At 38.5% G+C, this 16,083-nt stretch overlaps 1 protein-coding gene across 1 annotated transcript; it reads right to left on the minus strand.

Annotated features, from left to right (window-relative positions):
• Positions 1-5,196: 5,196 nt before the first annotated feature.
• Positions 5,197-7,022, minus strand: LOC104089524 (7-deoxyloganetin glucosyltransferase-like). Its single transcript, XM_009594448.4, has 2 exons — positions 6,353-7,022; positions 5,197-6,268 (listed from the first exon to the last, which is right to left on the minus strand). The coding sequence occupies exons 1-2, from the start codon at positions 6,870-6,872 to the stop codon at positions 5,337-5,339; spliced, it is 1,452 nt and encodes a 483-aa protein (XP_009592743.1). The 5' UTR covers positions 6,873-7,022; the 3' UTR covers positions 5,197-5,336.
• Between the last annotated feature and the right edge of the window lie 9,061 nt (positions 7,023-16,083).

Raw genomic sequence — 16,083 nt, forward strand, 5'->3', positions numbered from 1 at the left:
TTGTACAAAATGCATACTCCAGTTGAATCTTATACTTTTTTCAAGTTATTATAATCATTACATATTTTTTTGCTCGATCTATTTGTCTATATTAACCTTAAAGACGAATAACCCGAATCCAAAATCAAACCGATTAAATTCATACTTTATTTAAATAATATAAATTGTAATATGACTATGTTCAAAAATTGTGACACTCGGAGCCTCTAAATTCTGGATCCACCTCTGATAGATATATGTCTATTTTTGGGATATGCTAGCATTATTGACAAATATATGATCTATATTAGAGACTAGATTTCTGGAAATATTATAGAGCAGGCACGATACGGACACTTTATCATTGCCTCTTAGCCAAGTAAAATGACAATGGTTATTACGTGTCACGATCTAGGGGCGTAGTTTTGCCCACTTCCAAACCACATGCAACATTTTATTTTATAAATAAAGATCAAGATCACGATCAACGAATATCCAACATTAAGAAATCAGACTAACTCAACAACTCTCCTAATTTAAAGCTCTTATTCTTTTATCCATTCACGCATTGTAAAAGCCCCTTCACTCTTGTATTTTAATTTTTGCTACGATATATGAAGCGATGTACTTCTCAGAACTTGGGAAACGATTACTAAATATATATATATTTTTGGTTACTTCTTTTACATTATATTTTGCTCATTACTTTTTAATTTTTCTTATTTTCGTGAAGCATGAAGTCACAAATAAGTTCACCTGTTATGATGAGTAAATCATCATATATGTCATGACCCAAAATCCATACAGGTCGTGATGGTTCCGGACACTACTGTCAGGCAAGCCAACAATAATTACTTAATTGAGTTCTTATTTTATTATTTTTGAAATCATATTTTTTTTCCTTTAATTTAAATAGTAAGAATGGGAATTTACAGAGTAAATAATAATACTTTTAACAAATTCAATACAGAACAACCCATAATCATCCCAAAACTTGGTGTCACAAGTGTATGAGTATTAACTAGGAATATAAAATAAAATACAGCAGCTGTCCGAAATACAAATTGGACAGAAAAAATGTAAATACTCTGAAGGAGACTCTGCTGGCAGCGGGTCGACAAATGGAATGTAGCTCACCTAGGTCCCCGCATGTATACACGCCTCTGCTCTCACATGGCCTCTAGACATATATGTACTTGCACAAAAATGTGCAGCAAGTGTAGTATGAGTACGTAAGCAACGTGTACCCAGTAAGTATCTAGCATAACCCCAGAGAAGTAGTGATGAGGGGTCGACATCGACGCTTACTAGTGGTCCAATAAGGAAAATACAGTAAGAAGTAAAACAGATACGGGGCAGAATAAATGCGCGAATTAAATAAATATAAATATGTGGTACAATCTTCCTCTCAACAATAAACTCAACTCTCAATTAGCAGTCACCTCCACACACACACACACACACACACACGCGCACACACACACACACACATATATATATATATATATATATATATATATATATATATATATATATGTATAATGGACCTCACCAGATGGGTCGCCATAATTCAAATCAGGAAAACTCCCAGATACACTGGCCCTTTGTACAATTAATACGCACGATTCCCTAGAAGGATTTTTACAGAAATATCGAGGCGTACGGCCCGATCCCATCATAATCTGGTATATAACCATAGATACATCTATTATATATATATTACCGAGGCGAACGACCCGCTCCCATGAGAGTGTGGTACATAATCCTGCCGAGGCGAACGACCCGATCTCATAAAGTGTGCGCACTGCCGAGGGTCGAACGACACGAACCATAGATGTATCTATCCTGCCGAGGTGAACGGCCCGCTCCCATTAGAATAAGAAAACTTTTACGGGTCCTTTTCCCCACTCACGAAGGGACAGGTGAGTTTTAGGAAAGCTTTGGGGAAAGTCTTTCGATGAGAATGCGTAACGCGGAGGAAATTCGTAAGAGGAGTACAATTATTCTATGGCAAGTGATAAAGTTCATCTGATATCTACAATAACAAGTATGCCGCTCCACACAAGTCTAGTCTCAAATTTTAGCATGTAATAAGGAACCTAATAGGCAAGAGACAACTCAAATAGTACAGTTATAGCATGGCATGAACCTGAGTCTACCCGGACAAATAACATGAATATAGCTACGTACGGACTCTCGTCACCTCGTGCGTACATAGCCCACGCAACAAGTAGCAAATATCAATTACAACACCTAGGGAGTAGTTTTCCCCTCATAGAGTTAGACAGGAGACTTACCTCGCTCCGAAACTCCATAACCGGCTCCAAAGCCTCTCTAACACCTCAAACCGGTGCCCGTCGCTCCAAACTAGTTAATTAAGATGCAACCCAATAAAAATATACTTTAATACTCATAATTAATTAATTTTCAACTCCGCTCAAAAAATCAATTAAGCAACCCTCGGGCCCACATGCCCGGATTCCGAAAATATTCGAAGATAAATATTACTAATAACCTCACGAACTCAACTATATAATTTATTTTCAATTCCATGTCCAAATTCGTGGTCAAAATCCAAAAAATACCAATTTCTAGGTATTCTATCCCATAATTTCTACCAATTTTCATGTTAAAATCAACCCGTAATCTATGTATTAAACTCACATTAAGTAGAAATTACTTACCTCACAAAGCTAAATCGAAATCCCCTCCTTGAAAGCTCTCAAATCGCCTAAGAGTGAATGAAATATTAAATGAACCCTCACTACCTAGCGACTTTCGCACCTGCGGTGCTTTGGGCCGCATCTGCGGTCCCCCACATGCGGCAAATGCCTCGCAGGTGTGCCTTTCCCTCACTTGGTCGGGCTCTGCATCTGCGGACAAGGAGGGCCGCTTCTGCGAGCCTAGCCGCACCTGCGACCATGTCTCTCGTACCTGCACTCACGTAGGTGCGCCCAATCTTTCGCATCTGCGGATTCTGGGCTGCCCTCCATTTCTCGCTTATGCGTCTCGTGGCTCGCACCTGCGGTTGGCCAAGCGCAGGTGCGATTATGACAGATCTGGGAGCTTCAACTGTTACTTCAAGCTTCCGACTTGGTCCGAGCCTCGTTCTATTGACACTCGGGGGCCCCAGAGCTCCGTCTGAATATACCAACAAGTTTAGAATCATATAGCGGACTCGCTTGAACTCTCGGAACGCCCGAAACAACATTAAAACTAATAATCGCACCCCAAAACCAATTGAATCAAACTTATGAATTTTAAGTTCTTCTATTCACTCAAAATGCGCCGAAACGTACTTAGACTACTCGGATTGACACCAAATTTTACGCACAAGTCATAATTGACATTACGGACCTACTTCATCTTCCGGAATCAGAATCCGACCCCGATATCAAAAAGTCCACTTCAGGTCAAACTTCTCAAAAAAACCTTCAAAGTTCCAACTTTCGCCAAATGACCCCGAAATGACCTGCGGGCGTCCAAATCCACATCCGGACGCGCTCCCAATACCAGAATCACCATACGGAGCTATTCCGAGACTCAGAAATTCCAACGGACATTGATAGCATTGAAATACACTCCAACCCAAATTTATGAAATCCTTCCAAAATGCCAACTTCCACAATAGGTGCCGAAACGTTCCTGGATCATCCAAAAACAGATCCGGACATACGTCCAAGTCCAAAATTATTATACGAACATGTTGGAACTTTCAAATCCCGATTTCGAGGTCATTTACTCAAAAATCACCCTATAGTCAATTCCTCCAACTTAAAGCTTTTGAAATTGGAATTTTTCTTTCCAAATCAACTCCAAACTTCCCGAAATAAAATTCCGACCACGCGTACAAGTCATAATATCTGAAGTGAAGCTGCTCAGGGTCTCAAACCGCTGAATGGCACGCTAGAACTCAAAACGACCGGTATATTGGAGTTTGAACAATTGGGCAGGTCTGGACCACAAAATTCGTCATTATTCACAATTAATCGAAGTCGACATCAAAAACAGAGAAAGCATCTCATATTTGAAAGAAATTAGTAGTAGTAAATTTCTATATTATGTTTTAGTTACTTTTAATGATTTGGACTGCTGATTTATCCCTTGTACAGTATCTCGTGCTTCTTAATTCGGATATTTTCTGCAATTTTGTTTTGTAGCTTTGCAAGTCTAATTCGATAAAAAGGATGAACGAAGGATAAGTCTAGAGTAGTACGAGTGGCTGTTAAGAACACAGTTTAAGTTCTTTATTATCATTTCTTGTGTAAGTTATTTTTACACCAAAACGGATTAACTTATCAACATTAAATAATTTGATGAGGTGTAAATATGCACTAATAAAACGTACTTTAATGAAAAGGTATATGTGCAAACTATCATGCATCTATTGGTACGGATAAATTTTTCACCTCTTGCATATCTCACCACAAATGACAATAACAAATTTTGGGGAGGTAATTATGGGACTCTATTTATGTCATGTGGGGAAATTTGCGTGGCATAAAATATTGTGGGGACCAAGAGAGACCTTGAGATAGCAAAAGATATTTTTATTTATTATTAATAGTATTAGTTGCACGAAAACAAACCATGTCAAATTATGATTTGAGTTAATTAGATTAGATACAAATTATCTTAAATATTTAAACCTTTCAGATAAAAATATTAGATAATCATTAGATATTAATTAAGAATTAGGATATACAATTATTTCTCAAATTTCATAGTATATAAACTTATTTTCTTCTTCTATATCTTTAACAATCCAACCATTAGATATTAGTACTTGCATTTACTTTCGTTTTGCGGTCAATATTAAAGAATACTAAACGTGTCAGATTGTAATATATCTTATTCGAGCATATTATCATGTTGATTTAAACAAAATTCTCTCAAGTTCAAATAAGCTAAGTTTTATCCTTTTACATTTTTATTATTTTATTTTCTCATTTTATTCTTTCTTTATAGTTATTGCATTACTTGTTATTTGAGAGTATTGTTATAATGCCATGTGATCTTTTATTAGCTTACAATTGACTAAATATCTTACCTATTGCCCTTTTAATAATCCTCTATAAATATAAATGTTTGCCTCTTGCATATCTCACCGTCAAATGCCAATAACAAATTTAGGAAGGTAATTATGAGACTTTATTTTTGTCACGTGGGGAAATTTGGGCGGCATAAACTCTTTTGGGGACAAGAGAGACCTTGAGGTAGCAAACGATATTTTTATTTATCATTATTACATCATACCAAGTTGCAATACTAGGAAAGATGGGATACGTGGATTAAAAGATGTGACGATATTTCAACACAGGAAAAGATAAAACCAATAACCTATTGATAATTAACGCCTAATGTTTGAGGGAAATTTCGTTGATAATTTTATCTATGTTCACATAAGAAGATCCTGTTGGTTTTTTAGCAGCTTCTTCAGCCAATTTCTTCCATTCCAAAGCTTTTTTCTTCATCTCTTTGCCTTTATCTCCGGCCATCAACTCTCTCACGAGACTTGCAACTTCGTCCCTCTTCACATTACTGTCGATCTCCATTCCGATTCCCAATTTGGTGCAACAAAACCAACAGTTAGTCGGCTGCTCTGCGAAGAACGGCCAACAAATCATTGGCACCCCACAACTAATACTTTCAAGAATCGAATTCCATTCACCGTGAGTCAAGAAACCTCCTATTGCAGGGTGGCTAAGGACTTGTTCTTGTGGACACCAACTTGCTAGCATCGCTCTGTCTTTAGTTTCTTCCACAAATTCAGGTGGAAGAATTGCTTGTTCTCCTAATACAATATCAGGCCTTATGATCCACAAAAATTCCATCCGGCTATTGGCAAGTCCCCAAGCAAATTCGATAAGTTGGTTCGAAGTTACTACAGCGATGCTTCCGAAATTCACATAAACAACAGAATTCAATTTCTTGGAATCTAACCATTCAAGACACTTTTCATCTTCTTTCCAAAGATTTAATTCTAACTCCTCCAAATTATTGTCGTCAACATGTTTCAAAATCAAATGCAATGGTCCAATGGCATACACCGGAGGAAGAAGTGTTTGAAGTGATTCAAGAACTTCCTTCTCTAATGGCTCAAATGTATTGACAACTATAGCAGACGCATTTTTGGATCTCTCTGTTTCTTGGATTAGAAATTTAATCATGTAATCATCTGGATTTGCAGTTCTAATAAAACTTGGAAGATCCCTCAAACGTATGTCCTTCATTCCTGGTATCCAATCCAAAGTCTTCTCCAAGTACCCATTTGTCAAATAACTTTCATCTACAAGAAAAAATAATTTTAACTTATCAGACCATTTTAAAAACAATAATGCAATTGAAACTGACCATTTTATAACATGCATACCTTTAAGGGGAGTGTAATCTTTTTCAATAAGATTGCAGTAATGCATGTAACCTAATAAACCACAAGCACATAGGGTCCAAAAGAAAACTAGAGGGATGCCCAAATCTTGAGCAGCAGCTAGAGTGAAGCTCATAACACCATCGGAAATGATACACGAAGCGGGTGGCACGTTGGATGAAGAAGTATGATTGAGCTTGGCAAGTAACTCTTTGAAAGGAACTAAACCAGTAGTGGTAAGGGATTTAGATAGGGAAGCAATATCTTGGGTTGAATCAGCATCAGACGGTGGCAGGCCGTCGGGGATGGTCTCGAAACGAAAGGAATGTAACCCTTTGAGGGAATCAGGGCCTCGAGACTTAAGGAGACGCCTATGGTTGTATTCAGTGTTGACAAAAGTTATATGAAAGCCTCTAAAATGGAGGAATTTGGCTAACTTTAACATAGGATTGATGTGACCTTGGGTAGGAGCTGGTACGCAAATTGCATGAGGCACGTCAAGTTGAGCATAGTTGGAAGCCATTCTTTCAATTCTCTCGAACTGGAAACAAAGATATGTATGGTTTTGTCAAGTGGAAGAGTGTGGATACACTTATAGATGAGAAAGAGTAATAAATGCAGCACGCAAGAATTCAAAAGCCAATAAACTCGAGCAAGAAAGATGGAACATGGAAAATTACTCAAAATTGAATTGAAATTACTCAAATGCGAGGCGATTCAAGGAACTTTAGAGTTCAAATTAGGGGTGGGCATTCGGTATTTCGGTTCGGTATTTAAGAATTTTGGTTCGGTATTTCGGTATTCGGTTTATCAATTGTGTATACCAAATACCGTACCAAAATATTTCGGTACGGTTCGGTTTAAATCAAACTTTCACTATCTCCCTCACTCCATTAACTAATAGGAAAGCAAACAACTAAAATATCTTGTTTATTTCTTCTGCCATGGATCAACCAATTCTCCACAATCTATTCCTAATTTCTCGCATGAATGACTTCCACCAAACGTAGTTTTTGGTATATTACAAATTTAATTAGCAACATTTAATATTATAAAAGGTATAATAATGAAATAATTTCATTTTATATTTATGGAATAATGATAGTATGTTGCATATTTAATTATATAAATGGTATAAGATACATACATACTTAGAAATAAATATTTACAGAAAAATATCGGTATAAATATTATATATTCAGAATTCCGCCAAAATATTGATATAAAAATTCTGGAGTGTATTATATGTTATAATTCAGTTTGTGGCATATTTATCGTATAAATATTACTATTTGTTTGGACTATGTTATATAGTTGTATGAATTTTAATTTGTATAATATAGTACTATTATATACAACATATATAAATGACATAATGTACATATATAAACAGGTATGTTCCATATAGTGATAGATATATACGTATAATATATCTAACATAAACCATCAAAATCCTACAGAATAATGGAACGCATGAAACACCATAGGATGCTGTTGGATATTGCCGGATCAAGGAAGTATGCCAAAAGTTCTTTAAGATGATAGAGAATATCCCATGATTTATGCATCTTGTCTGGTCATTAATTATTTGCTTAATCTTTATAATATGCCATTAGTGTAAAATAAATCTTTTATTTATGTAATAAATAAAGAATATTATTATTTTTTTAAATAATTTTTAAAAAGTGCTCACCCATGTCGATTCCTCTTTGGAATTTGGGGTGTGGGCTTAAGGTTATTGGGCTAAAAATTTAAAACAAAATTGGGCTTGGACTAAACTATTTCGGTATTTCGGTATACCGAAATACCGAAATATCAAAAATCCAATACCGTATACCGAACCGAATTACCGAAATACCAAATTTTTTGTACCGAAATAAATCGAAATACCGAAAAAACCGAAATCGAAATACCAAATTAATTCGGTTTGGTTCGGAATTCGATTTTTCGGATTTTATGCCCACCCCTAGTTCAAATTGGGAGTTATATTAATTTAGTTTATGAAATTAAATTTAAATGTTTAGAAATTAAGCAACAATTATTTATCTATATCTATATAATTGTAACGACTCAACCGGTCGTTTTAAGCATTTGCACTTCGCTCGGTAGTTTACGGGCATGAGTAGCTTCGTATGATGTATTATGACTTATGTGAATCGTCGGTCTTGGTTTTCAGATTATTCGGAATCGAATTGAAAGAATGTATTTCATGGTTTAAGCTTTAAATTGGGAGAGTTGACCAAGTTTGACTTTTTGTGATTTTGAACCCGGACAGAGTTTTGATGTTTCCGGTTGGTCCGTTGGGTGATTTTGGACTTAGGAGCGCGTCCGGATTGTGATTTGGAGGTCCGTAGTGAAATTTGGCTTGAAATGACGGAAGTTGAATTTTTGAAAAGTTTGACCGGGAGTGAACTTTTTGATACCGGATTCGGATTATGATTTTCGGGAATTGGAATAGCGTTGTTATTTCATTTGGGACTTGTGTGCAAAATTTGAGGTCAATCGAACGTGATTTGATAGGTTTCGGCATCGGTTGTGGAAGTTTGAAGTTCAAAGTTCATTAAGTTCGATTTGAGGTGTGATTCGTCATTTTGATATTGTTATGTGTGATTTGAGACCTCGAGTAGGTCCGTGTTATGTTATTGGACTTACTGGTATATCCGGACGGGGCTCGAGTGGCTCGGATGAGTTTCGGACGAGGTTCGAATCACTTTTGTTGCATAGTGCATTGCTGAAGGCTGCTGGTTCTGGTGTGATCGCACCTGCAGCTGGTTTTGCGCAAGTCCGATGGCCATAGAAGTGACAAAGGCATCGCAGAGGCAAGATGAGTATTGGGTGAGGAATACCGCAGAATCGGAGATTTGTGCGCATATGCGAATGCGCTGGTGCGAAGTGATAGAGCGCAGGAGCGAGGTATTTCGTAGGTGTGAATGGTGGCTCGCACCTGCGATGTCGCAGAAGCGGATATTTTATCCGCAGGTGCGAGGGTCGAGTTGTCAGCTGATTATGCGGAAGAGGAGGTTATGTCGCAGAAGCGATACCGCAAAAGCGGCTAATGTGTCGCAGGTGCGAAAATGCTGAAGAAGCTATAAATCAAAGTTTTGGTTCTTTCTTCATATTTTGAGATGTGGGACTCGGATTGAGGCAATTTTTGGAGCAAATTTCATCACAATAATTGGGGTAAGTATTCTACACTTGGTTTTGATCTTATTCCACAAATCTATCTTCATTTTTGGCAATGGGTTGATGAATTTTAAAGAGAAATTGGAGGTTTTAGCCTAAAGTTTCATAAAACGAATTTTTGCGTTTTGAACATCGATTTGGAGTCGTATTTGAGTGAAACTAGTATGGTTGGACTCATAATTGAGTGGGTTATCGGATTTTGTGAGTTTTATCGGGTTCTAAGGTGCGATCCCGAGTTGGACGTTTTGACCGATTTTGGGCTTTTGATTAAAGATTCGACCTTTTTCATTTGGAATTATTTTCTTGGGCTTTATTTGATGTATTTGAGTTGCTTTTGGCTAGTTTTGAGCCTTTCGGAGGTCGCTACATGCTAGATGGCATTTTTGGAGCATCTCTTGGCTTGTTCGACATTGGTATTGGCTCGTTCGAGGTAAGTAACTCTTTTAAACTTAGTACTGAGGGTATAAAACCCCGTAATACGTGTCATGTGATTGGTGTTGAGGTGACGCACATGCTAGGTGACAGGCGTGTGGGCGTGCACCATGTGAATTGGGACTCTATTGCTTCTATGGCACTGTATAATGGTCCTACTTTGTTGATATCTATATTTCCACCATGTGATAAAGTAGTTAAGCTGTCAATCATGCTAGATATCATGTTTAGGCATTATGACGACACTATTTGGACCCATAGTGGTCGTTTCTTACTGTCATCTCACTGATTTTATTAATATTTTGTATTCAGTCATATCCATGCATTCATACCATATCTCAGTCTCAGTTATTATTTATTGATACATCATATCACTGTTGTCGAGCTAGTTTCATGATATTGTGAGCCCGTGAGTGAGACTGGAGAGATTGATGACTGAGTGAGGCCGAGGGCCTGAGTGAGAGATATTTTGGGATCGAGCTGCACACCATAGCATGTTATATTGATTATATTTTATGGGGTCGGGCTGCATGTCGCAGTGATATATTGATTACATTTTATGGGATCGGGCTGCACGCCGCAACGATATGGCGCTTGGGCTGAAGGAGCCCTTCCGGAGTCTGCACACCCCGAGTGAGCGCAGTCGACTATATATACGTGGATCGGGCTGCACGCCACAGCAAGTATTATATAGTTCTGAGTGATTGAGTGTGCTGAGCCTTGAGCATAGTGAGAGAGAATGCGAGACAGTGAGATTGAGTACTCTAAGAGTGTGAGTACATGAGCTCATCATCGAGATGCATTGCATTTGACATGCACACATAACATACATGCATAGAGGTGCATTTCCTTCTGCTACCCAGTTTTGGGGACATTTATGATTTTACATGTATCTTGACATGTAGGCATAGAGACGTACTTTCCTCATGCTATCTAAAAATGAAACGTTTTACTTATCATTGAAAGAAGTTTTGGGAAAAATCACAGTTTTCAAACTTACTCGTATTTTGGCATTTTCGGTAAAAGATTTGGATTCTCACTGAGATACTTGAAAAGAAATGTCTATTTTTCTGGAACTGTGACCGAACTGAGCACTTTATTTTTGAGATACCTCTTTCATTACTTGCTTTATGTTATTATGAACTATTATTGATTATTGGAGCTGGACTCTTACCTTGGTACAAGCTCGTTACTACTTGCAACCTAAAGTTAGGTTTGTTACTTATTGAGTACATGGGGTCAGTTGTACTCATACTACGCTTCTACACCTTGCGTGCAGATGTTGGCTGTTGATGTTGCTGTGTTCGTTGGGAGCTGGATCTGAAGATGTACCTGTGTTCCGGTTGTAGCTGCCTCTTGTTCATGGTAGCCTTAGATTGATAAAATTCTGTTTATTTACTTTTCAAACAGATGATGTATTTACTTCATAGCAGCTTTATAAACTCTATTCTTAGGAGCTCATGATTTGTATTACCAGTTCTTGGGGAAATGTATTAGTTTCATAATTTTTTTTTAATTATTAATTACCCTATTAATTTCATTGGAATTGGATAGTTGATAATTGGCTTACCTAGCGGGTTGGGTTAGGTGCCATCACGACTAGTTGAATATTGGGTCGTGATAAGTTGGTATCAGAGCTCTAGGTGCATAGGTTCTATAAGTCATGAGCAAGTGTCTAGTAGAGTCTTGCGGATCGGTATGATGACATCCATACCTATCTTCGAGAGGCTACAGGGCATTTAGGATATATACTTCCCATCTTTATTTCTTTATCTTGCGGAATTGATTCAGCTTGAGACATAACTTTTTGAATTTCTTCCACGCATTTGCATGCGCACACGAGAACTCGATATTAGATATGCATTGTCGGTTTGTGATTCTATGAACGGGGTCCGAGATATGATTTCTGTGTGCTGATGATGGACCAGTCTGGAGGACTGGAGGCCAGGTTTTTTCTCTAGCTTGAGCACGAAGATTTTGATTATGTGAGCACGTGCTTTTGGATTTATACGTCCGGTTGTATTCCTATGAGTGGAATTTATGGCTCGATGAGCGGTATAATGGCTTTGTGATGAGTATGATGTGCCTGCGGAATGTGTTAAGATGATTTGAATATGACGAGAAGAGTTTACTTGAGATGTAGCAAGGATTATTGGGTGTTTGATTTCTGTCTTGATTTGGCGTATAGTATTGAGTTATGGGTGTGTTGAGGTATCTCTCATGTTGTTTAGTTGTGGAGTAAAGTAGATTCTCATGTCTTGTTGTTGAGTTCAGAATCAAGAAGATTAAATGATTGCTTAGTAGTTGTGGCTATGAAATAGTATCAAGAGATATCAGTTTGAGGCTAAGCAAGTGGGTTATAACCTGCGAGGTAATCTACTGATGTGTGATTTTTATAATGTTGTATGGAGGCTTTCTTTTCTAACAGCGGGGTATATTTGTGCGATTTGAGTTTGGACCGGTTGTAACAGTTGACCTAACTATCACGAGGTTGAATGTGAGATTTGCAGACGATTTGAGGTATTAAGTTTGTGTTACATGAGCTTACGAAGGATTTAGTTGAATTTCAGTGCGGGATTTTGGCAGTAATAGAGTAAGGGTATCGTAATATTATCGACTGTTTTGTTCTATGGCATTGAGCCAAGTGGGGGAGTCTGCTATCGACGAGTTGATTGCATGATTATGTGTTGTATTGGTTTCGGTTTGAGGTATACTGGTGAATCAGTTATGACTGCAGGGGTTGAGATTGAGGATGACTCGAGTAAGGGGATTTCTGGATACGGGTTGTAATACACTCTATGGGTATATGGGAATCATGGAATGATTGAGTGGTTATTCATGAAAGATGTTGTTTGCATGGAATAGGAATTTGCTTGGTCGCGCTAAGATGGGGTTACTCCTTTGGGTGTCGTCGTGCCAATGGGGCACCAGTCATTTGGCCCATTTGGGGTGGTGCAATTGAGATTTGAGCAGAATGGATGACTCTCGAGAATGGTTCTAATGGATTCAAGAATTATATGTAGCAATTGAGAATTTCGGATTGGTATATGTCTAGAATCTGATATTTGCATTGGATGGTGTCGAGACATGTGGCACTTTTATATCATTGTGGATTATGCAATTCAGTATCAAGAAGGTGAAAGAAATAGTTTTAGGTTCATATAAGGTCACTGTAGAGTGGGTGTCTCGGGTGTGGTGCTTTGGGGTGCTTAAGAGGGAAGTCAGCGGCTTATGGGACTTAGGGTGTTGTGGTTTTATACTAGGGTCTCTTGTGTGGTGAGTTTTGGTTGAGGATCGTGATATTATGGTGAGGAGAACTATCAATTTGAAGGCAAGTTGGATAGAACTCGGAGAGTTAGGACAACTTGGTAGTAGGTTGGATCAGCACAATAATGGATATAATCGGTTCTTTGGGCTTATGAGTGGCTAGTCTCTACAGGTGTTTCGTGGCAATGCTCTTGGGTTTTGGCGACCTGCGTGGCTGGGTTAAGTTAGAGAGATTCGGTTAAGATATCTTGGTTATGTGCTAATGGACTTCGAAGAGTTATCAACGGTTTCTACCACGGTTCGAGGAGTATATTTCTACTGGCGTGAGGAGCATGTGGTGTATAGTGATTTTCTCTTGGATGAGATCAAATGAAAGGTTTCTGACTGAACGAGTATGTATTCTGCTTGTGACTCAGAGTTGATTATGAGATTCTTGTACTCTTCACATGATGGCATGGTAGATGCGGTGTGTTGTGTGGGATTGAGATTTGCATGTGCAAGGTCATTGGTCAGTTTGGAAGGGAAAGGCATAAATTTGTAGGCAGCATGGACGGTTTCAGATGACTAGGTAAATGATATTACTAATCGGTATGGCTTGATGAGAGTATATATTTCAGAAGCGACAATGTGCTTCGATTTATGGATACTTCACTGGTACTACGACACTCTCCTGGTTGATCGACTGTTGATATTCAAATTTTGCTATGTGGCACAAAATTTTTTTAGAAGTATTCCTTGTGGGATGATCGTGTATGAGAGATGTGTTAGACATTCTGGCAGTGGAGTTGGGATCAGATATGGTGATTCGTGTGTTCTATGGATCTGGAGACTGGGAGTTCTCAAGGGAAGATTGTTCCATGGTTATGGACTGTGAAGTCATGGCCGAAGCTAGCCAGATGATAGTATGTGTTATGATTCAGTTATTGTGGACTTTCGGAGGGTTATTTATCTATTTGTGGGTGCCCGGAGTTGATTTGGGGGTCCATTGGTATTAGGGTATGTATTCTACACCGAGCCGGATTGGTTGGCCCCATCCTGCTATTGTTGAGGGATGTGCCATTTGGTTATTGTTGAGCTTATTTGTGTTCTGAAAGGATTTGTGAGTTACTCTTCTATGCTACGAGGAGTTGTGATTCGTTGGCTATAAGCACACCTGGTGCGGTTCTATTTGGGCTTTATTGCGGAATTTGATCGAGATGAGTATTTGGGTATTGCATGATCGATTGCGTAATAGTTATATTCTTTTAGGTTTTGTGTGGCATTGTTTCATTTGCCTATCCGTGGTTATTGATTTTAAGCATGGTGGCTCGAGGTATATAATATGTACCAGCGTTTGGATGGGGTCACGCATTGCAACGGAGTTATGTTAAGGTATGAACCTTGTGTTAGAATCGTGTGATGGTTCTACGGTGTGTGATGGGTTCTTAGCATTGCGTTGTGGTGGTACCTGTTGAGCTTGCGGGATGGTTCTCTTATTTGAGTCATTTTCGTGATTGAGTACATTTGGATTGTTGCTTATTGGTACATGGATTGCACGGTTTATGGCTCTAGGTAGTATTGGTGTTGCGTGTCAGTAGAGTAGTTGGTATTTGATAAGATGAAGTCGTCGGATCTAGGATGGGTGCTATCGAATTTGATTGTGGTATATTTAGAAGGATAATATAGGAAGTCGGCTTAAGAATTAGCTATAGTTCTTGTTGAAGTAGAGGGAGCTCCATGACTTGTTGGTCTGATGAATGGTTATGAATATCCGCGTGTTTCTTTCATCATCGGCAGTGTACGAAGGTTTTAGGACGAGGTTTGGTTTGACATGAGGTTTATTACCGGAATTGGGTTGTTTTGGATAGCAGTTGTGATTAGAAGTCATTGATATGACTATTTGTGTTATGCGGTATATCATGTGATTACATCTTGGGTTATGGACATGGCTTGATACAACTTGTTCAGACTTATACAGAGTGTTGATGCGAGAATCTGATCTTATAGAAAGTTCAGGATGTTGGAAATTGAATTCTAAGGCTTATGGGCTAGGTTGAATGAAGGAAATCTCAGTTATATTGAGTTATCAGACCTATATAGGATAGGGTGACGTGAGATTACCCCCGGGTATGTGCATGGTAAGGTTACACAGCGGTTTGATGGCCTTGGGAACAACTCTGGACACGTTCGATGACAAACATATGTTTAAGTGGGGGAGAATGTAATGACCCAACCGGTCATTTTGAGCATTTGCACTTCGCTCGGTAGTTTACGGGCATGAGTAGCTTCGTATGATGTATTATGACTTATGTGAATCGTCGGTCTTGGTTTTCAGGTTAATCGGAATCGAATTGGAAGAATGGATTTCATGGTTGAAGCTTTAAATTGGGAGAGTTGACCAAGTTTGACTTTTTATGAATTTGAACCCGAAATGGAATTTTGATGGTTCAGGTAGGTCCGTTGGGTGATTTTGGACTTAGGAGCGCATCCGGATTGTGATTTGGAGGCCCGTAGTGGAATTTGGCTTGAAATGACGGAAGTTGGATTTTTGTAAAGTTTAACCAGGTGTGGACTTTTTCATACCGGATTTGGATTGTGATTTTCGGGAATTGGAATAGCGTCGTTATGTCATTTGGGACTTGTGTGCAAAATTTAAGGTCAATCGAACGTGATTTGATAGGTTTCGGCATTGGTTGTAGAAGTTTAAAGTTTATTAAGTTCGATTTGAGGTGCAATTCATCGTTTTGATGTTGTTATGCGTGATTTGAGGCCTCGAGTAGGTCCGTGTTATGTTAATGGACTTTTTGGTATATTCGGACGGGGCCCCGAGTGCCTCGGATGAGTTTCGGACGAGGTTCGCATCACTTTCGTTG

This window comes from Nicotiana tomentosiformis, chromosome 4 (assembly GCF_000390325.3).
Source record: "Nicotiana tomentosiformis chromosome 4, ASM39032v3, whole genome shotgun sequence".
Lineage (NCBI taxonomy): Eukaryota > Viridiplantae > Streptophyta > Magnoliopsida > Solanales > Solanaceae > Nicotiana > Nicotiana tomentosiformis.